The following is a 24,002-nucleotide window of genomic DNA, read 5'->3' on the forward strand; positions in this document are numbered from 1 at the left end:
TTTCTTATTCTTTCCCCAACCTTTCTACCCAAAGGTAATAAAAGAGACGTGGAGAGAGTGCGTCAGAGAGCAGTGGGTAAGGAGATAAAACCAAGGCATTTTCAATGAGGCAATGGTCATTCTGTGAAGTGAATTTATTGAAGTTCAGTAAAACTAAATGCCACCCACTGCCTGCAATTCTTAGAATACAGAATCCTCTCTCTGTTTATATATAAAGGAAAATAATTCCCACGCCTTTTGCATTTATTAGGTTTGGTTTTGGCCTTTTTGTTTCATTTTGTAGAGAATTCCTTTGGACATGACATTCTCATACTTCACCTTTTGCCTCCTTAAAATGCACTTCTTCTATTTCTTTCGTGTTTTGATTGGCTGATATACTTACTAATATAATATAATATAATGCTTTGTTGTGAAATAATTAATATATAACGTATAATTTTAAATTACCTCAATTACAACAAAAATTACTTTGATTTTAGGTGAAGAAAATAATACATTACAAATTTTCTCTACGGGTATTTATAGGTCGGAAGCGTTGTAAAATTTTTTAATTATCAATACTACAAAATATATATATTTTTTATATATGTAATTAAACAATTATTCGTTCAAGAATCTTTTTCTATATACATCAAATTATTATATCAATATAAGAAATTTCAAATAATAAATAAATTCTCTATCATAATCACAAACTATATAAGAAAATAATTACTCACTAACATATTCTATAATGACCTGATACATATTTTATTTTTTAAGTAATTAGCAGAAACAAATCAAAAAAGAAATTAAAATTTTAAACTATATTTTTTTGATAATATAATCAAAATCATAGAAGTAAACAAACGATTTAATTACATTAAATCACACCCACAAAAAAAATAATAATAAATTCTCCGACTAAAGAGAAAACGTAGAAGACCATCTGAACTCTGCTTTGAATAGAAGACCGTGTTTGGTTTTTCATTTAATGCAAAAATTAATTGAGCCCCAAGGACTTTTTCGCCGTTCTTCATTTGTTTTTCCATCTTTAGATTTCGTCAAAAGCTATTGAAAAAAAAAAAAACTAAGAGGTTTATATTCAATTTGGATTAAATAAATTTAAAAATAAAAAATTCTTGAAATTAAATATTAATTTTGAAAAATTTACTTTTACATGTCTATGAAGTGATATTTCTGTGATTAAATGATAATATATGTATTATACATGAATGATATATCAAAAATAAATAAATAAATAAACAAAATCAAATACCCTCCTTAAAGCTAAGAAGTGGCATTTTCGTAATTTCAAATTAGTCAAACTTCATCAATTTCGGAGATTATCATTACTATTAAAGTTTGTTCCCCACTCACCTTGTCCATGATAATGAAGTCTTAGTACCTTATTATATTTGACTGAATGACCATAAACTCCCTCGTAGAATCATACCCTATCTTGTTGCATCTTGGAGAATATGAGAGGGTAAATCCGTAATTTCACATCCTCGATATCGGAGATCCTAGGGTCCTCTGACTCAGGGGCATCATCATTTATAAAAGGAGGTTGCGACTAAGGTGTGGAGGCCACCGCATTTCATATTGATGGGGAAAAGAAAATTTCCCCCAATTATAGTTTGGTTCATTGGGAGGGGCACGTGACGGATCATTTAATGTCACGTGATTGACTCATAATTTAGACTATTATTATGAGATAATTTAAATTTTTGGTACTTTTAATGATTATTAAAAATATTTATTTTTAATTAAAAACTTTAAATTACACAATAAAAGAGAATTGTATTCGTTTTTGACATTTATATTATTTTAAATGAAAAATATGTGTGAGCCATTCTCAATTTTCAAGTGTCTCAAAGCCATGAAGTCAAAAAACCCATTGCTAAATTGACAAGAAGTTGTATGAGGAGTGTACCAATTGCAAAGTACAAAAAGGAAAATGATAGTAGTTTGACAATGCAACTTTCAAAGTCCACTACTATTCTCCACTTGTAATTTTTCTTTTATTCAATGTTGAATATGTTTTTTAAAGGGCAGAGAATATTATTTGATCTATTATTGAGATATCTCAACTATTATCAAAGATTATTACTCCTTCGGGTTCGGGTTTTTTATATTTTATAAAAAATCAAAAAAATAAAACAATTATATTTGAAAAAAATTATCAAAAATATGAATAAAGAAAAACGAATGGAAAAAATACAAAAATAAATATTTAAAAGTGATTATTGCATAAAAAATTTAGGTTACTATTTAATTTTTTCAAAAGTTTAACCTAGGTTGCACTTAACCTTAAAATTTCAATGACTACTTTATGATAGGATCTTTTACAAGTATAGGCAATCTCATGCTTAATAATTTGACCTTTTTTTTAACAATAAAAAAAGAATTCTTACTCATTAAACACAATTGATGGGCCACTTTATGGCACCATTAATGAATTATGACATAATTAAGTACCCACCAACAATTTGTCCCTCAAACCCATTTCTCATTCAAACCCCCCCATTCTCCTCACTTAGAAAAACAGCCACAATTTTCCTATAAATTTACAAATATCAATAATCATAACTACACATTAAATGAATGCCTTTTTTTTTTCTTTTCTATTTGTGGTGGAAACCCCATTTTTCATTTATCTTTATTTTGATTATTTTTCTTCAAATTACTCATTAATTTCTAATAGCAATAAGGTCCCTACTGTGATTAATTGGCCTTTGGACTGTCTAGCCAGACCTAGCATGGCAGGGTTTAAATAGCCTCAATACTAGTTTGAATTGAATCATCTTTATTTTGAGATGTGATTTTCACACATTCAAAGTCATCACACCTTGGAATCTTTTAGAAAATTTAGTACTTTGTATTACTTTCCCTTCCCCCTTATTTTACATGTACTTCTCCTCTCGATTTTTCAAAACATCCGTTATATACGAGCTTAAAGTTTATATTCAATACATTGTTAATATATAAAATCAACAAATTCGAGAACTATAAATACCTAGTTACGTTATTTTGAAACATACGCTCGAACGATATCGAAAAAAAACAAAAGATTTGAATTTTGTGTCAGTTACTTTTTATTTGTGGGGGGTTGTTTTAAATATTACGAGTTTATAGACGGTTAAAAAGATTATTATTATGAAATTTTGTAGATATCAAAATATAAATTTTTATAAATATTAATAATTTTGATTTGAGTTTAATATATAATTTTATAAATTATAAAAAAAAAGTACAAACAAAATCAGTGGTTAAATAAATTAATTAAGTGGTAATTAAATTAATAAAAACTGGGAAAAGAAAATGAGTATAAAATCTAAGAGGGGAAAAAGATCACATCCATGCAGCCTAACGTTCAGTTGACTCCCAGGGATAAAATGCAATATATAATAAATTCCACCATTAAAATACACTCTCCCTAAAAGGCAAAGCCTCTCCCTCTCCCTCTCCGTCTCCCTCTCTCTCTCTATCTCTTTCCCTTCCCACTTCACAAAAAAAACTTCACTTTTTCCTTGTTTTTATTTGGGTTTTTTCTCTTCATCTTTCTGGTTGTTCTTTTTTTCCTTTTTATTTGTTTGTTTTCTGCAATGCAAAAACCCTAAAAACCTTTATCTTCATCGGCCCATTTCCTATCTCAACCCGACCCGATCTGGGTCTGATCCCATTTTCTTCTCCTGTTTCAACACCAGAGAAAGGAAACCCAGATAAGTTGTTGAGACAGAGATTAGGGAGGAAAAGACGTATACTTAAAAAGGAGTGAAAAGGGTTTTTTTTTTTTTTGTTTTTTGGTTTTGGGGAGAGAAAGAGAGGGGGAGAAATGTACAAGAACCAGCTACAAGAGCTGGCGCAGAGGAGCTGCTTTAATCTTCCTTCCTACACGTGCATTAGGGAAGGTCCAGACCACGCGCCGAGGTTCAAAGCCACCGTTAACTTCAACGGGGAAACCTTTGAGAGTCCTCACTACTGTTCTACGCTCCGTCAAGCTGAACACTCCGCCGCCGAAGTCGCCCTTCAGTCCCTCTCTAATCGTGGACCTTCTCACTCTCTTGCCGCCAGAATCCTAGTAAGTTTTTTTTTCCTTAAGTTTTCGCTCACGTACACCTCTTAGTTTAGGCTCAAATTTGGGTTTTTAAAGATTTTTTTGCTAAGCTGAGCCGTGGGTTGGTTATCGGAGTTAACCTTGTGCAGTGGCCTTGATCGCCGGAGATTCGCTTGAGGTGAAACATTGGGTGGTGGGGGAGTCGAAATGACTTGAATGCCCTTGGGTGGTTAACCAATTAGCACAAGGCAGTAGGATTTTCTTGACTTTTTGAGGTGACGAAAGCGAAATTTTAATTAATTTCTAAGTGAAAATAACAATGGGAACTGGGGAAGTTTCCGTGTGAGAGAAACGTGCTAGTGACATTATATCTATGATATTTAATTTTTATTTTGGGACACAGCTGTACTTTGATAATCTGGGTTTTGTTGGTGCAATTAATGGCTTAATCAAGGGCATTTCGGTCATAAAAATGTTTCCTTTCAGGCCGTCTCAGTTGACCGTCTGAGGAAGAACCCGGAAGACAAGGCGAAACTTAGTTTTTCTTTCAAAAAAAAATTTTTTTTTAATAAAAATTAATTTGGGTTTCATAATTTCTTGCGGACTTTAATTAATTCAAGTAGGTGTATGAGCATTTGTCGGTGTAACCCAGAAAAATTAATTCTCTTCTCTGGTAAAATGTGGTCTTTCGGGTCGGGTTGGGATTTGGGGTTGTCAAGTTTTCGTTTCGAGAAAGTTATTTGCTTGTCAACTGATAGAAACAGTTCTTTTGCTTTAGAAAATGAGTAGTTTGAATCTGCCAATAACTGAAGATGTTACATTTAAGAGATTATGTATAGGCGTAAATGCGCAAATGTAGATTTCAAAGTTCTCAGCCTTCTTGAGGTGCATTAATAATATGAATTGTATTTGTACAAGGATTCATATACGGCGTGCTTGGCAGACTGAAAAGTATGTAAATACAAGCATGCCAATTAAAATCAGGGCTTAAATTTCTGTCTGATTACGGAGAAATACATTTATGAAACACATTTTGGATAAATTATCTCATTCAATAGTCAGGATAGTGGTTGAGATACTTATGTTTCTTAGCTGCTACCTTTTAGATCATGTTGGGGACTTGTTAGGTTGATTTTGCATTTCTTAAATTCATCTTAGTTATGGTTGCAACTCTTATACTCTTCAATTTCCACATCCTGATACAAGTAGTTGCAAACTTAATTGGTTGCCTTATTGTTTCCCTAGGAGCTGTGTTCATCTTTCACATTTCGTGCTGTCTAATCTGTGGACAAAACTTGTGCACCTTATCATGAAAAGAAGCCTGTTATCATTCTCAACCAGTTCAGTGATGTAATACCTGCTTTATAATTTACTTTCGAATTTGAAAGAATGATAGATTCCGGATGAATTTGATGTATTTATATCTGAAATTTTTTGGATATGTCCTTTCTAGTTGGGTTGATACTGATCAGGCTTCGTTATGTTAGGATGAGACAGGGGTTTATAAAAACCTCTTACAGGAAATTGCACAAAGAGTTGGAGCACCATTGCCGCAGTATACTACATTTAGATCAGGCCTTGGACACCTGCCTGTTTTTACAGGAACAGTTGAATTGGCTGGAATCACATTCACAGGGGAACCTGCTAAGAACAAGAAGCAAGCAGAAAAGAATGCGGCCATGGCAGCTTGGACATCTCTAAAACAATGTGAGTCCATGTTTCAGTTTTCTTGTGGATAAATTGTTGGAATGGTAAAATGTAAAGTGCAGTTTCTTGTGCTATTAGAGGAATTCTCAATTTCCTCATGTTTTGAGCTGAGCAAAGGATTCTGTGTCTGTTAAGAAGAATGACACTACGTAAAGATGGAATGCATGCCCATCTTTGCAGTGCTTTGTATTATTTACAAACTTAATAGTATAAATGCCAAGGAACATTAGGACCAAACCGTGATTTTGACACTGAACAGATTTGGTTTTCCTTTGTCTAAAGCTTCTTCTGTATAACTCATTTTTAATTCCCCCCTCCACTGTGTAGCAGGTTGTTCACATTATCTAATATATTACCAATATATCCCTCTCTGAAAATGTTCATATCTTCATTTTTCTGAAGAGATAAAAGATTAAATGCTGGAGAGTTAATAAATTCTGTCAGACGTGTCTAATTTTAGTCTCAAGCAAACTGCTTTGACGTAGCAACTTTCCTGAAACTTCTTGTCTAGATTAGAATCTTTCTGCCTAAACTGAATAACATCTTTTCTTTCCAGTGGCAAAAGAAACTGCAAGTTCTTCTTCAGAGCCAGAGAACAATGATGAGCTTGAACAGATCACGATAGCTCGGGCGTTATTAAATTACCGAATAAAGGAAAAGATGGCCATGGCAAACTCCTCCAGTGCCCCAATACCATTTGCAAAGAAGTTTCCTATTCAGAATCCAAGACCAACAAGTCCACAGCCTCCTGCTACTACCTCAAAAATCCTTCCTTTAATCTGCCCGAAGGTAGTTCCTCGAAGCAGATCTATGTCAGCAACAGCAAATGACAAGCACATACTGCCACAGTTGCAAGCATCTATACCTGAAAGCCGTGGGACTCGGCCACAGAAATTCCCTGCAGCTGGAGCAGCTCCTTATGTTCCGATCCGACAGTTTAGGACACCATGCCATGGCATTGCTCCGCCAGTGACGATAAGAACTGCAGTGCCTGTTTTCGCTGCACCTCCACGTCCAGCACCATCTGCAGTATCCTCTCAGCCACCAGCATCTGCAGTTCCTACGCAGCCAGCACAATCTGTTCTTCCTGCTCAGCCACCACAATCTGCCGTTCCCCCTCAGCAATCACCATCTACACTCCCCACTCAAGTGCTGCGAGCTCCTCCAGTACGTATTGCTCCACCTGTCACTATTAGGCAAGTGGTTTCAGTATTTGCTGCTCCACCAGTACAAAAGGAAGATATTCCATCTGTTAGAAATGAAGATGTTCCAACTGTTATTGCTTCTGCCTTGCCCAACAAATCACCTGCTCAAGTAGAGCAAGCTGCAAGCACAATAGCAAAGAACCTGCGAGAAATTGAGACAGTACAGAGCATAGAACAACTCAAAATCTGATGGTAGTTAAGGAGAGCATTTGAGGCAATAGGACAAGACCTGTGGTTTTGTGTTGGTATCAAGTTTGTTTTGTTACTTTTTGTCATCTCATCATATGAGTGTTTTTATCTTTATCCTTTCTGTTTTCTTTTCTTCTTTTTTTGGTTTACCATCCTTTTTGTTTCCTTAGAAGCTACAGTTTCTGCAGGTTAAGTTAGTATCAGCAGTCCCATATCATTGCAATTAAAAGTTATACTATGTCTAGAGTGATGTTGCAAGGGCAATTGTTATTTAGTTTATTTTTATTACCCCTTGGAGGGTAGCTTCCCCTGCTCAAACTTGGCAAAGAAATGAAGAATCCCCGATGAGTGATGACTGATGTTGTGCTTGCCAATTTGGGGGAATTACTCCTCTTCCTGCGCCATGCTCCTTATAATATGATTCTATGATGAGATTGCCCTTCAATGTTTTCACTGTTGTACTGAAAGAAATGCTGTCTAACCTAACTGATAAATTATCTTTAAGAAAAAGTCATGCAAATACCTGTCCTTGAATTAGATCAAATCAGGAAATTCTTTTCCATAGATGAAACATTAAACTATTTTAAGGTATCTTAGAAATTGTGAAGACATTTCATTGATATTCTTTTCACATTGTATATGATGGAGATTGAGGAGCTTTTCTGCACTGATTTCTGCCTGAGTTTGCAAAAAACTGTAGATGACATGATCCCAATGGGACCTAGAATTTCCTTAATTCCCAGAAAATTGACCAAAAGTGGCCCCTATACCTTAAATCAATCAGTTCAAAAGGGTTTCTTGGCTTTGTTAAAGCAATGCATATCAGGCTCCACCTCTACCACTGTCCTCCTGGCTGAGATTGACAGCATTACACATTTCTGAATGCAAAACCAAAACAATATTTTGGGTTGTTTTTCAGTCATCTGACAGGAACAGCCTCTAGCTTACTAGCTACTAGTATGTAAGCCAGAAAATAAAACAGGCTTCTTTGTGTTTTGTTAATATAAGGTCTCACTGTTGAGAAATAGGACCCAAAGATCTCTACTCACCGAAATGCAATGTCTTTGTCACTGAGACTAGCCAAGTAGGACCTAACTGGCAGATACAAAACAGATGAGATTGGCTCTTTTGAGGCCTATTTGTTTGCTTTATGCTAAAGAGCAGGACAGGGCATAAAGCCAAACTAGGGCTGATTAACAGTTTGTAACAGGGCTTTGCCTTTTGCCCTGCTCCTTTCTCATTGAGAATCAAATAATAACAAAACAACAAAACCATAAGAAGTTAACAACCATATCCTATTTCCTAAAGAACTTATATTATCCTATCTGATTCACTGATAATTTTGTAACAGAAAAACACAAGGCAAATTTTGCTGTGAAGTAATGCTTATTTCAGCATCAGGTCATGAATAAAAACAATACTAGTACTTTTTAAATAGCTAGAGTGTGAATTTAGACAAGGGGCAATGGAGGTGGGGATGTGAACCCACTATCCCCCATTAGTAGGTAATTAATCAATTCCAGTGAAAACTGTAAAACATAAAGGAAGTGGGGTAGCTTGATTTTCTGCACTAAACCAGACTCCTTTTGATCTCTCTCTTACTAGAAACATCATGGGCCAAGCCTCTCCAACCATTACTGCCTGAAAAAACATTTTTTTAACCAAAAAGGCTGGAGTTTTTCTGAAATCTTCCAAACAAACAAACTCACACTTGTTATCCATGGTGGTCACAGCTGACGAGTGAGAGTGGCTTTTTAAGGCTACAAGCTACATGATCTCAACTGAAACCTTTAGGCTATCCTCTTGTAAAAAATCTAATACCAAAAAACCCAACTTTCTAATTTTGGGCAGTGTTTAATGAATTGAACATTTGCATAATCTAGACCTTTTAATTTCTGTTCTCATCATCCTACTTCAATACAAGATATGCCGCAAGCCCATATTGAATCCAACCTTTTGCAAGTCCAATCAAAACCCATTTTTGAAGTCTCTTTTCTCCCCCATGTACTCATTATTCTACAGTAGCTACTCAGGTTTTCCACTTGGTAGCAAAATTAGATAACCTCACAGATGGTGGCTGTAAAATTTGATAATGCATTATCATAAGCTTTGATAATCTTAAAGAAAGGGTTTGCTTAACTACCCATTTGAACCATTAGTGATCTAGTCTAAACTCGAAGACCCTTTAGTTGTCACTGTCTGTTTGGTAGGTGGGCTTTGGACTAACACAATATTGGTGTGGCTTCTATCTCCTCTGCTTCAATTCATCCAAAACGTTTTATACAAGTTTTTGACTGAAATGCAAGACGTCAACAAAGAATGAAGATTGAAATCTAATTATGAACCAGAAGTCCTCCTTTCTACAAATAGAGAAACCAACCAGGAGAGATTGAAGGAAATCATTGACCATGGCTGATGGCTTTGCTTGTGTATATTGTCATTTTTTCTTCATTTAGTGCCTTTGATCCCATTCTTCTGTCTTTCAATAAATTTTCCAATGCTTTCTTTCCCATTGATAGCCAGCCAACTCCTTACAGCATTAATGTATGGTGTCAATTAATCAATTTCAAAGTAGATATAATTCCAAGTTATCAATGTAGGTAGCGTACGCATTAATTAACCCGTAATATCTCATTTTCCATTTGTTTCTATTAATGTAGTGAATTAGATATCCATCTTAAAAAAGGCTTTTTGTTTCATGGAAAATGGGGGAGAGGACAAGAAATCATATGAGAAAAAAATATTGAGCCAGACTCTACATTTATGTGACAACAAATTTAATTTGGAATGGTCCAAAAATTCAACTGCACCTTTGGCCACCCTATGCCTTAAGGGGTACACCAATATTTAATGTTGGATTTGGGGGTCCTCCACTTCCCGAACTTTTCTTCATAATTTCATGTTAAAAAATACCAACATTTATCTCCATGCATCTTTTGACAGTGACCCTTTACTCTTTTTGTTTGTTTATTATTATTTTTTATCTGAAATTTATTCAATTTTTTATCTTTTATTCTTATCCATCCTACTTACAATAATTGCAAAAAGTTATAATCTTTGAACTATAACTGAATTGTTCATTGACTTTCAAAGAAAGAATTTACATATACGATATAATAATCCGTCGGTTGAAATTTTTATATTGCGTTACCACGTAACAAAATATAAATTATTGTTGTGTTATCCAAATCAGGATCAAAATATTCTTTCGTGTTGATTTGTATTTGAAATATAAAAAGAGAAACATGAAAGTGAATAAATCAAAAAATGAAGCCTAGGACCATAAGTGATGATGGGGTTGATTTGGATAAAATAACTATAGTGAAAGCTCAAGCGAATGGTACTTTTTTACATCAAGTGGTTAATAAATTAAAGAAAAAAAAAAGCTTGTATCACTATGGAAAAAAAAGTGGGTTTGTCATATTATAGTGTTTGAGTACAAGTGTTTTTGTTTTACCCTCCATAGGCAAAAATGTAGGGAGGGGGATGACCCCCACCTCCTCCTCCATTGACTATGTCTTGCTTGAGCAACACCCTTACCCTAAGCACCCCAAAAGAACACAACCAATGCCCAGTCTCCATCCATTTGTGGGTTAAAACTTTATGGTGAAAACAACAGAGGGTGGGAGAGAGAGAGAGAGAGAGGAAATGATGTTTTAAGAGCAAAGGAAAAAGGAAAGAAAGAGTAGTACAAAATTCACTAGTAAGTTTGGCAAACAAGCAAAGGCGAGGCAGAGAGAGAGAGAGAGAAAGACAGGTGACAAAGTGGATGAGCTTGGGTGGGACCAAGTCTCCACTTCAACGACACCAACCTTTCAAAGCAAAGCCACGTCAGCATTCTATTGATTTACGCAAACATGGGAATGGGTTTTTTTTTTTTTTTGTGTTTGCGGTGGGGTGGGGGTATGGAGCCGGGCCAGACAGGATGGGCCCACATGATTGGACTAAAATGGGGCCCAAAAGGGGTTAAGGAAGCACTGGCATTATTCCTTTCCTATGATAAAAGCAATGGCTCATGGCAAAAGAAGATAGGAACCCTCCACCCATAGCCAAGAAGAACACAACATCACCAATAAAGCAAGATATAAAATAAATAAATAAAAATATATATAGGAAGAGGGGGACAAAGTGGAAGAATGTTAATCCCATCATCACCTAAAGTTTACAAAAGAAAACACATACCCATTTGACTTTGTTGTTGCTCATCATATACCATTGATTGTACTACACATTCTGCAGGAAAGGGAAATTTATATATAAATATATATATATCATGCATACCCTTTCTTCTTCTACTCCTTCTTCTCTTTCTACTATCACAACATGTACCACATTTGGCTAGATTTCCTACCAGCCCAAAGTCTTAGATGATGTTGAATCGTGAAGGTTATGTTTTCCATTGCAAAACAACTAAGGGAGAATTATTACGGGTTTATATTGCATCATGATCATCACCAAAACTAGAAGGAAAAACAGAAGCCATGTGTCTGAGGAAGCATGGATGATTACAAAAACACCGAAAATATTTGGTGTAAGCATCACGTTAAACGTTTCAAAGTAAGTAGAGTAACGGATAAACGTAGGCGCTGCACGCTTTAACTGGTTTAACTTTATGAAAAGATAGTACCGACCTCTTTGAGTCTTTGACATAAAACATCAAGAATATACCCATGGACCAGCTTCATCTTTACAATTACAATATGTAATGTGATGTGGTTGAAAGGGAGAGGGAGGGAAAGGGTTTTGTGTCTGAGATGTGATAAACACATAACATAATCATACCGACAGCACCATGGATGGAGCAATGAAAGGGCTTAGCTTTTCTTTTCTTTTTTTCTCTCTTCAGCATTTTTTCAAAGTCAAAATCGCTTGCTTTTTGTTTTTCCTGCAATAATATCTGTAATTTGTCCACATGGTTTAAACGCATAGGCATGCTTCATGCCCTTTGTTCATGGGCCGCAACAACACCCAGAGAGAGACAGAGGAGAGGCGAGGGGAGGCAAAGTCATCGAGGGCAGATTGGAAAAATCTTTTCTCTTTTGACAATAAGAGTGTGGGGTGCTCTTGGGTTGGGGTTGAATCCAAAAGCTTTCCATTATCAGATCCAAACAAAGATTTGTTTTCAATCATGTCTGCGGTCACTTCCAGTTTATACCTTGTAAAGAAACCATGAAATTATAAAAGAAAAAAACACTCTAATTTTTTTGTACTAACACTGCACACTATCATCAAATTCTAATCTTCACATTTGAAAGTCAAAAATCGACTAAAATATCTCGATTCATGTATGAACTACTTGTCTATGTGCCAATATCGATCCTGTTATTTGGCAGGAGAGAAAGAGGTAAAGACTTTCACCTTCTTTATTTTTTCCCCCTTCTGGCTGCTCGAAAGAATCAAGTAGACTTCGTTGCATTGCATGTTTATGGTATAATTCATTGGATGGACTCCCATGTCTTTACTGAACCATGTGTTAAGGACACAAAGTCTGATCTAATTTCTTCGACGGTACGATCACGGAGCAGCTTTGAGACCTTAATAAATTTTTGCCTGCGTTAATTTAAGAAAGAAAATCTTCTATTCTCATTTAATATTCGGAGTTTGATTTTTTTTTATAATTTTATATCATATATCTAGTAATAATTATTCGAGAACAATGTATTTAAATTAACTTTATTTCTCAATTACAAGATTTTGCGAAGCTTGGGTATTTGGGTTTCTAACCAGTTGCATCAAGAAATGAACCAAATCATAAAATTTATTGACAAATCAAAGATCAATTCATACACCAGACTTAATTTGAAATCAAGTATAGAAAAACCACACAATATTTTAATATTTTATTCTAAAAATGTTACTACACACAATCATTGTATCAAAAAGAGTAATTTCAACCTCACTTGAATACGATAGTTTTATACTATCTTCCCCCCCTTTGTTGCTTGTGATACAATTTTAAGCTCCTTTGGCTTTTTGCCTCTTTATTAATTGTTAAAATGCATAGAAAAAAAAAAACCACATAGTAATAATTAATCTAGTCAAATTGAGTATAATTTCCCATGAAGAAACAATAATACTTAATTAATAATAATATTATGATATTTTTGACAGCATGTGGGGGATTTGTGGGTAGCACGTGATGTTACTTTTCTCGCATGCCAAAAAGCAGATGAAAAAAAAATGCCCATCTCATTAAACAGTTTTAATTAAATTTAATTATTTTAATTTAAAATCATCAAAAAATTTTATTTATTTATGTTTATTCACAGAACAATTAAACCAATCAATTTAAAAATAAAGAGTTTTTTCAATATATAAATTATGACCAAAAAGGGCATTTTTTGTTATTATTCTATTCGTATTTCGTAAATATTTATTTCTTATATTTTTTATTAATAAAAAATTAAATTTATTTGATAAATTTGAGATACTCGTAAGTGAAGTTAATACCCATTTTCGAGTACTTTTTCGTGTTCGATAATGGAATAAAAGAAGAATTATACTAGTGGAAGTAGAAGTGTCTTGTTTACTAAAGGAATGGTGAAAAAAAAAAGAAGAATTTAAGGTTGCCCGAATGTCTCCATACAAAGAATGTATTGTTGTAATACAAAAATAAGACCGACCAAAGCTAATGTTGTTATCGTAACAAAAATTCTAAAAATGTAAAAATAAAAAAGAAAAGAAAAGAAAAAGGAGAAAAATAGTATTTCCACTTTATATAATTGTTGGTCTGGAATTAAGAAACATATTATATAAAGGCAAATGGTCCCTCTTTTTTAGTTTTTTTAATTTTTTGGGATTTTTATTTTAAGACAAATTGTCCTTGTTCCACTAGTACAATCTCGAGACTGCCACTCAATCAATTATTTTATATATATATATATATATATTTTATATTTCGTTTTTCTCCCCCTGCTTTTTTTTTTTAAATTGAAGAATATTCTTGTCTTTTGGCTTATTGAATTAAATAAAATGGTAAAGGAAAAGGGGAAAAAAAAAAGGGTTGATTAGTAGCATCATCCCCTTCCTTTTTAACCCTTAAATCTGGAAATTTGTCGTGTAATCAGATTTTTTTAACTATTTTTTTGACATGGTGTCTTAAGAAGATTTGGATATTCTTTCATCTCGTGCAATTAATCATTTATATATTTTTTTGAGTTAAATAAATTTATATAAATTAAAAAATAAGTAAAAATAATAATAAAAAAGTTGATTATTAGCATTTTCTCATTTCTTTTTAACTCTCAAATCTTTTTTGACCTAACCTCTAAACAAAATCTTGTTTTTTTTATTACATTTAATTTATTTTTTATTTTTATTTTAAATTAAATAATTTTTTATAAATAAAAAATTCGATAAAGAGAAAACAATAAAAAAATGAAAAGGAAATGAAAAAAGGGTTGATTATTAACATTGACGCCTTTCCTTTTTAACCCTCAAATCTCAAAATTTGTCCTGTAATTGGACAGTACTTTGACTATATATATATATATATATATGTTTTCTTATCTTATAATAAATGGAAAACACTATGATTTTTTTTTTTAATATACGACTATTGTTTTACTTCCTTTTACCCACTCCAAGTTAAAGTGCAAGTGGCTTCTCTTTTAAGCACTAGTAAAACAAGTGTTATTTCATTTGGAAAGTACGATTCCATATTTTTGATTTATTTATTTATTTTCATGAAAATATAAATAATTATAATTTATTTTCTTAAAATTTGATTTGTTAAAGATCCATTGCTATGAATTTAATTAATCAATTAATCTATAACCCATAATTTATATTAAATTAATAATGATTGTCTTCGAGAATTTGAAATTGATAGGAGAGATATGTATTTCAAATATAGTCCATTATTATGCGACAAAGTAGAGGTAAACACGATTTTTATGATTATTTTTTAAATATATATACGTGTTGTAGAAAAATAAATTTATTATATTTTTTCATTAATTTCTAATCATATGAAACATTGAATAAATAAATAATAAGTCAAAAAAGAAAGGAAATATATCAGTCTAACTGAAAAGAAAACAACAATCATCACCAATTGAAAATTACAGGTAGGGGAGTAGGGGGACTTAAACTTTGAATGGGAATTTATTATAGTTGGACAGAGAGCTCTCCAGAACCTAAGTTTAAAAGCCAAAAAAGAAGGCTGGAGTCATGCCACTGTGTTTGACTGATCACTCATTCTACTAAAGTTTTCGACCCAGGTTTCTAGAAACCTTGCCCCTCTTCTTCTAACTCTCTCTGGTGAAGGGTCCTCCTAAGGAACTGAGAGGGGAAGAAAGCCCGAAGTTAAAAAGTTTAAGATCATGGTAGAACTTGACATTTTGCATACTGGGTTTCATCTTTGGAATTTTTTTTTTAATTTGTTTATCTTTGGGTGGATCAACATAATAGTAACACGACACCGTTCTTGTTAATAAAGGATTTTGTGTTCGTTGGACATCAAATTTGGTAGGAGTTTTTGTTTACAACTTCCCATTTGTAGGATTGGAACTTCAATCACATAGATTGTGTGTTCTTTTCTTGTATTAAAAGCCAAACCATAAACAAACAAACAAGGACAAAGAAAGGGTGCATGAACAACAATTATTGAACGCAAGAAGCAATTGTTAACAATGGAAAGTTACAAAAGAGAAAAAGGATAATTAGATGAAAGAAAACAGGGATATTTCAACTAATCCTATATGTAATCAGGTGATATATTTGATAACCAAACACCTAACCCTACAGGACAAAAGACAGAACAAATCCATTATCCACTGATGTTAACATAATTTGGTTAGATTTTGTTACTTAATGAAGATCAAGTTTTTATGGAAAGATACCTATGGGTTTTGCATCTTAATCTCGATTAATTTTATATTCTAAAAAAAGTTTAAATCTTGCTCATTGTCAGAAGAGTTAGCCAGACAGGGCTAACATGTCAATTCAGATGAACAATAGGGAGAGTAACGTAAATGAGCTGAGTTGGTGAAAATATAAAGGGGAAGAGAGAAAAAACATCTCTGGTAAGTTTGTCGGTTTGCGTGCAAATGAACTCTCTTTCTCTCTCTTTTATTCCCCCCACTGTTTCAAGCTCAGACTTAGATCACTCACTGTCACAACTTTTTTTTTTTCTTCTCTTTCTCTCTCTTCATTCCCTTTGGACAAAAATTTGTATTTAACATCTGGGGTTTTTTTTCTTTTTTAAAACCCTTATGAGAGTTCAAATCTTTTCTGTGTTTTGTGAGACTTTGTTCTTCTTCAGACATGGTTAAGATTTCAGTTTCTCTTCACATTTGTGTTGTTGGGTCTTGCGAAACGCCAGCTTTTTTGTGATGCTACTACTTCTGGGCTCTCTTTGTTGAGAGAGCCTGTCAAAGCTCTTTTCCTTTTTATCTTTTGGTTCCTTTCATATTCTTGGTCACTGGATAGTTAAGTAGTAGTAAAAGAGTTGAAGCTCGCTTGAGAAACCTGTTCAGTGATATCGAGCTGGCTTGGTGGTAGGAAGTTGTTTTTCTTTGGTATTGGGGATCAAGATTTGTTGGGGTTGTGTTCTTGGAAAAACGTTTTGAAAGTTGGATCTTTGGGACCAGATTTTGAGAGCCATTTTGTTTTTCTTTTTTCCTGGGGTTTCATTTAACCAGCTTGATCATCATCAGCTAAAAAAATAAAAGACAAAAAACTCACAAGACAAAAACCATCCGCTTGGCTTTTACTTGGGGCTGTCTCAAATCAAAACTCCTCATTTTAGTTCCTTCTTTCGCTTTCTCTCTCTTTTTTGCTTCGTATACCATAAAAAAAGGACGGACTTTACTAAGAAACAAAAGAATCTTAGTTCTGAAGCCAAACCCTGCAAAACAAGCAGCCCTTTTATCACTCAGCTCACAGCTTCTCTCTCTTTCCGTCTGATCACTTCGTCATATATAGAGAAAGATTGGTTTTTGCAATCGTGGTTTTAGCAAGAAATGGCTATGGCGGTGGCCCAACACAGGGAGAGCAGCAGTGGCAGTAGCATCAACAAACATCTTGATGCTGGCAAGTATGTTAGGTACACAGCTGAGCAAGTTGAAGCTTTGGAAAGAGTCTATTCTGAGTGCCCCAAGCCAAGTTCTTTGCGTAGGCAACAGTTGATAAGGGAGTGCCCCATTCTTTCCAACATTGAACCCAAACAGATCAAAGTTTGGTTTCAAAATCGCAGGTAGGAAAAGCTGATCTTGGTTTCTGTAGTCGATTGTAGTTGTTATAAACAAAAGAAACATTGGGTCTTTTTTAGATGAGTAGAGTAGTTTATTTTTTTGGAGTTAGAAAATTTTAGTTATGGGGTTGTCATTGAGGTGTGCAGGTGTAGAGAGAAGCAAAGAAAAGAGGCTTCAAGGCTGCAGACTGTGAATAGAAAATTAACAGCAATGAACAAACTGTTGATGGAGGAGAATGATCGGTTGCAAAAACAGGTGTCTCAGCTGGTTTGCGAGAATGGGTATATGAGGCAACAACTGCATACTGTAAATGTAACTTCTTTTAGTCTCTCGCCCCTTGATCTTTTCCAATTCTTTCTAATGAACTCTCTCAAAATGTATAATGTTAAAGTTTCTGTTATTTATTTGCATTGAGTGGAATTTTGGTACTGGATATAGTAGTTTAGTTTGTTTTATGCCTGCTTTTTGTGTTAGGCGTTAGATAGATCTTGGTGGCATACTAATTTTTAGGAATTGAAATGTCTTTAATTTGCCATGGTGGTTATATGAGAATTGTGTCTTATGGTCCCCATGTGATGTTTGCCTCAAATTGTGTTGCTTTGTTGTTTGTTCTCGGTTCTTTCTATATATGCACAATTCCACCCTTACCCCAGTTTTGTAATCATACCACTTGCTGCTTACTTTGTGTTAATGGATCATTGTGGCCAATTGCTATAGACTTCGTTTAAGGTGTTTTGACATTATTCTTGTTTATTTTTGGATTTCTTTGCAGGCATCAGCAGCAACTGATGCAAGCTGTGACTCTGTGGTTACCACTCCCCAGCATTCATTGAGAGATGCCAATAACCCTGCTGGGTAAGTTCAATTATTAACCACAATGAATCGCCTTCCCCCCTCTCTATATCTATCTATCTATCTATTTAATAAATGTTGTGACTTTGTTATGCTCTTGGCAGACTCCTCTCCATTGCAGAGGAGACCTTGGCAGAGTTCCTTTCCAAGGCTACGGGAACTGCTGTCGATTGGGTCCAGATGCCTGGGATGAAGGTTTGTCATTGTCTTAAACAGATGCTATTTTGATTTATTTTGTCGTTGATTGATTTGGTATGTGCATCTGGTGATATTATGTTTCTAGCGTCACAAATGAGAAGTATCTCTGAGCTAATTTGCTTAAATTTGTTGTCAGCCTGGTCCGGATTCGGTTGGGATATTTGCCATTTCCCAAAGTTGTAGTGGAGTGGCTGCTCGAGCCTGCGGTCTTGTAAGTTTAGAACCTACAAAGGTATGAATTCTATTGTCATTATAAAAAATTGAGACATGTATTTCTGTTGTTATTTATTAAACTTGGCCTATTTGATTTGAACAAAACAATTAAATTATGTTAATAGATTGCGGAGATTCTTAAAGATCGTCCATCTTGGTTCCGGGACTGCCGGAACCTTGAAGTTTTCACCATGTTTCCAGCCGGAAATGGCGGAACAATTGAGCTTGTATACACACAGGTGAAGAATTATTCCATGATAATAGCTTTTTTTTTTTTATTTTGTTTCATATATGAATGAATGTATACCCTTGTAATGAGGAGACTAAAATCAGTACTGTTTTAGACGTACGCTCCAACTACGCTGGCTCCTGCAAGGGACTTTTGGACTCTAAGATACACTACAACATTAGAGAATGGCAGTCTCGTGGTATGCATGTCTTGCACTTGTTACTTATTATATAATGTAAATTAGTGCTATGTATGTGTAACTAAGTCAAGGTTGAAATATTGCATCATATGGTACTTGCAGACCATTTCGATTGCATATTTGACCATCCTATGATTGCTTTTGTTTGAGGAGTTATGCTCATGTTTTTCCCCTTGAAGGTCCATGTAATTTGATATACTGCTTCTTGAGGGTAACATGATATGATGTGCTGGTTGGATTTTTCATTTTTTTCTATTTTTTTAAGGTCTGTGAGAGGTCTCTTTCTGGTTCTGGTGCTGGCCCAAGTGCAGCTGCTGCCGCTCAATTTGTGAGAGCTGAAATGCTTCCTAGTGGCTATTTGATTAGGCCTTGTGAGGGTGGAGGGTCAATCATCCATATTGTTGACCACATGAATCTTGAGGTAGGACTTCTGATAAGTAGGTACCTTGCGGACACCTTAAGATGTCTCTTTGTGGCAAGTCTTAATTTCTTAACACCTTGATGCAGGCATGGAGTGTGCCAGAGGTGCTGCGCCCACTTTATGAATCATCAAAAGTAGTTGCTCAGAAAATGACAATTGCGGTGAGTAGATTGCCTACTGCAGTTGATAATATTCTAGTGCAACTCTGAAACATGGTTGTCTAATCAACAAGATCGAATAGATTGCTAAAACCAATTTAAAGTATTGAAGGATAAAATTCTGCCCATAAATCTTTCTGGAAACTTTAATTGTTGCAGGCCTTGACATGTGCATCACAAACATTTGTTTAACAGTCCAGATTCATGCTTTGTAAATACTGTTTTATGACGATGGTGTTTATTCACTTTGTTGGCAAGTACCCTATTGGGTTTGGTTGTCCTTTAAACCCAAAAAAAAAGAATGTAGAAAAGTTTCTTTAATTTCTTTTTTATTGCCTGAAAAGGCATTTTGTAAAGGTACTGATTGATTGATCTCTGTAAAGGCACTGCGCTACATTAGGCAGATTGCTCAGGAGACAAGTGGTGAGGTGGTTTACGGTCTGGGCAGGCAGCCAGCTGTCCTGAGAACTTTTAGCCAAAGATTAAGCAGGTAGGTGCAAGATTATAGTAAATCCTTGTCTCTATTTCCATTTCGAGTTTGATTGTGCAAAAGCAAAGCACACGTGTATGTCCACCACCTGTTTTCTTGAGGATTTAGGAATCTGTTATGCTCTGTAGTTTCATTGAAATATTGCGTGTTTGTCATTTACTTGTAGAGGCTTTAATGATGCAATAAATGGATTCAATGATGATGGATGGTCAATAATGAATTGCGATGGTGCTGAGGATGTGATAATTGCAATTAATTCAAGCAAGAACTTGAGCAGCACCTCGAATCCTGCCAATGCTCTTTCGTTCCTTGGGGGTGTTCTGTGTGCAAAGGCATCCATGCTGCTTCAAGTAAGTTATAGAAAATAGGAACCTATTTTCTTATTGCATATTTTTGACTGTTTTGATAAAATTGCACATTTAGTAAGCAAGGATTCTTATCCTACATTACCTCCAGCATTTCCTTTTTAATGCAAGTGACAATTAGGTAAATTGTTAGTTGGAAGTTTGAAAACTTCTTGCATGCTAAAGTTTAAGACTTTCCGCACTGTCTTTGATATTGAAACTAATGGGACTACATACCTTCTTTTTTTTTTCCTATCAGAATGTTCCTCCTGCTGTGCTTGTCCGTTTCCTGAGGGAGCATCGCTCGGAGTGGGCTGATTTTAATGTTGATGCTTATTCTGCTGCATCATTGAAGGCTGGAACATATTCTTATCCTGGAATGAGACCTACAAGGTTTACTGGGAGTCAGATCATCATGCCACTTGGTCACACTATTGAACATGAAGAGGTATATCTTCTGTGTTCATTCTGTTCCTCTGTGGTATACTAGATGGTTGATTTGTAAGCAAATAGAATTCTACAAATTTAGCATATGTTTCAACTATACACTATAATTTACATGTCAATAGGCCATCGATGAAATGTCCTTCTTTTAATCATTTACTTACTAGTTTTAAGCGCCTAGTAGGGTGTGAATGTAGCAATTGGTATTACTTCTTTCAAATGATTAATTGTTTGATCTTTTTCCTCTTTTAAGAGTTTTCATAAAATGCTTTTTCACTTTTGTTTCGCTTGTTTTCAATTGAAAGAGCGTCTTTGCACATCTGTCCAATAAACTTTGCTAATGCTGTATTTATCATGTATCAGTTACTCGAAGTTATAAGACTTGAAGGCCATTCTCTTGCTCAAGAAGATGCCTTTCTATCAAGGGACATTCATCTATTGCAGGTGCCTTTCTCACAATTACCAGTTGAATGTTGATGTTTATTTACATGTTAAATTGAAATATAGAATTTGTCACTTTGTCATTTTACTGGTTTTGTGCATGTTTAACATGAAATCAATATGTTATTATTACTTGATTGAATATCACCCTGCTTGCTTAACCTGCATGTGTTTTACTTTATCTGTATTATGATCTCTGCAGATATGCAGTGGAATTGATGAGAATGCTGTGGGAGCCTGTTCGGAGCTTGTCTTTGCTCCAATCGATGAGATGTTTCCAGATGACGCACCCCTGCTACCTTCTGGATTTCGCATTATCCCATTGGATTCAAAACCAGTTAGGTTTCACTGCACTTTACCTGAACTTTTCCCTCTTTTTCCATTATCAATTTTTATAACAATTTGTAATCGTGTGAAAAAGGTGGAAAAAAAAGCCACCATAGAAGTGGGGAAAGAAAAGAACTAATAGTATGTTTTGAGCCCACGTATTGAGAGTCCTCTGAAAAATGCTAATGCAGTAGAATTATGACGTAATGAGTGCCATAATAAGACACTCATTTGCTTAATCATCTAGAGATGAACGTTAAAAACTTTGAACATATATCTAGTTGCTGACTTCAGCTTTTCATCCTTTTTGAAGTGATATTGAAGATTTTGTACAAGACTAGATACTAATGGTGTTATTATTCAGTCTGATACACAGGATTCATTGACCACAAATCGGACTTTGGATCTGACTTCTAGTCTTGAAGTGGGGACAGCAACAAATCATGCTGCAGGAGATGCTCCATCATGTCAGAACTCTCGATCCGTGTTGACAATTGCCTTCCAGTTTCCCTTTGATAGCAATCTTCAGGATAATGTTGCAGCCATGGCACGTCAGTATGTCCGTAGTGTCATTGCTTCTGTCCAGAGGGTTGCCATGGCCATATCTCCATCAGGATTGATCCCAACTGTAGGACCAAAGCTATCTCCAGGCTCTCCAGAAGCACTTACACTGGCTCACTGGATCTGCCAAAGCTACAGGCAAGTGTTTTCAATTTTTGTAATACATTAGTAGTTTTTGTTAGCATGCCATGCTGAAGTTTTTATGTGCTAATGTATCTTTTTCATATCTCCTTCCTCAGTTACCATTTAGGGGCAGAATTGTTGAGAGCTGAATCTCATGGTGATGATGCAGTATTGAAGAATCTCTGGCAACATCAAGATGCGATATTGTGTTGTTCGTTGAAGGTACAGCAACAATTCCATTGGAAATTCTATAATACTAGAAGCGTATCTTGAAACCTTGTATGCCGGGTTTCACATGCATTTTTCGTAACTTGTTCAAATCCATTGAGCTTTAGATCAAGAAAATCGTTCATGAACAATAGACATTGTTCGTAAGTAATGCTTTTTGTTTGGGTTTTGCAGTCACTACCGGTTTTCATCTTTGCAAATCAAGCTGGGCTTGACATGCTGGAGACAACTCTAGTTGCTCTACAAGACATCACACTGGATAAAATATTTGATGAATCTGGACGCAAGGCATTGTGCTCGGATTTTGCCAAGTTGATGCAGCAGGTAAGTCCAAACTAAAAATACCAGTACTTTCACTTTGCTGTTAGGATGCCTTGTTTTGTTTTCACAAGTAGATATCAACTGCTGTAGTCAACCCAAGGCAAATATATGGCACAGGAAAGGAAGGAAGAGGGATGCAGAAATATGTCTTGTAATTTTACATAATTGGCTAAAAAAATTCCCACTTACTTTCTTTACAGGGATTTGCATACTTGCCTGCTGGAATCTGCATGTCGACGATGGGACGCCATGTCTCATATGAGCAAGCTGTTGCTTGGAAAGTCCTTGCAGCTGATGAAAGCACTGTCCACTGCTTGGCCTTCTCTTTTGTAAACTGGTCTTTTGTGTGAGAAACATAATATAATTTATTTGCCCAATACCCTGGCTTTTCCCTTAGCTGAACGTGGAAATGATGAAGGAAAAAGGAAAAGGGAAATTGAAAAATGGAATGGAAAAAGAACAGAAAAAAGTTTTGTAATATTCAATCACCCAGCTCAGGTTTGCATTTTATTAATTTAATTAAATTTTTATTCAGTGCACCCAAATTTTGTTTTTGAACAGTTTAAAGGTTTTTCTGGTGTGGAGAAACTCTGAATTTGGGAACAGGGAGTAATCTCTACACCTTACCTTACAACTGTGTCCATGACTCCCATGGCAGAGCATGCTCTGGCAAATCATTCAATCCCCCATTTATAGTCTCTTCCAGTTACCAGGAAAATTCGTACAGAACTCACAGAACATTTTCATTTCTCAGTGCCTGACAATTGCAATGAAGTAATGAGCCCACACAGGTCTGCAAGCCATCTACCCATGTTGGGATTCTACCCAAAATTCATGGCCTGGAATCACGAACGGATAATGGTTTAACGCAGGTTTTGAAATAGGGCTACTGCTGAGAGTGAATGTCGGTTGCAGACCTGACCTGACCTAGTAGTAGTACTGTGAAAGGCAGGCAGCCACAGCACTCAGATCTAAGCACCAGAGACTTCAACACAACTGGACTGTATTGTTTGCACTGTAAAAACTTTGAATTGTCCCTGGATTTGACTTCTCTGTTCACCCAAGTTTGGCCCTGGCAAACTCCAATGTAACAGCTGAACCAAAGACCATTTAAGGA

The 24,002-nt window shown here is 35.1% G+C and overlaps 2 protein-coding genes across 2 annotated transcripts; both read left to right on the forward strand.

The window, feature by feature from the left end:
- The first annotated feature begins 3,392 nt into the window (after positions 1-3,392).
- On the forward strand, positions 3,393-7,591 carry DRB2 (dsRNA-binding protein 2). Its single transcript, XM_021423523.2, is given in 4 exon segments — positions 3,393-4,063; positions 5,527-5,746; positions 6,303-7,130; positions 7,133-7,591. Coding segments are annotated over 4 exon segments (1,326 nt in total). The 5' UTR covers positions 3,393-3,817; the 3' UTR covers positions 7,165-7,591.
- An 8,602-nt stretch (positions 7,592-16,193) lies between these two features.
- Positions 16,194-23,365, forward strand: REV (Homeobox-leucine zipper family protein / lipid-binding START domain-containing protein). The gene is made up of 18 exons (XM_021422306.2): positions 16,194-17,338; positions 17,483-17,648; positions 18,109-18,191; positions 18,293-18,383; positions 18,523-18,618; positions 18,725-18,838; positions 18,944-19,027; positions 19,293-19,448; positions 19,535-19,609; positions 19,990-20,096; positions 20,263-20,446; positions 20,700-20,888; positions 21,248-21,328; positions 21,528-21,662; positions 22,017-22,351; positions 22,453-22,558; positions 22,739-22,888; positions 23,086-23,365. Exons 1-18 carry the CDS (start codon positions 17,106-17,108, stop codon positions 23,233-23,235), a joined length of 2,535 nt encoding a protein of 844 aa, XP_021277981.1. The 5' UTR covers positions 16,194-17,105; the 3' UTR covers positions 23,236-23,365.
- The last annotated feature ends 637 nt before the right edge of the window (positions 23,366-24,002 follow it).

The sequence above is a fragment of the Theobroma umbraticum genome, unplaced genomic scaffold (genome assembly GCF_002168275.2).
Source record: "Theobroma umbraticum cultivar Fairchild unplaced genomic scaffold, ASM216827v3 scaffold_95.0, whole genome shotgun sequence".
Taxonomy (NCBI): Eukaryota; Viridiplantae; Streptophyta; class Magnoliopsida; order Malvales; family Malvaceae; genus Theobroma; species Theobroma umbraticum.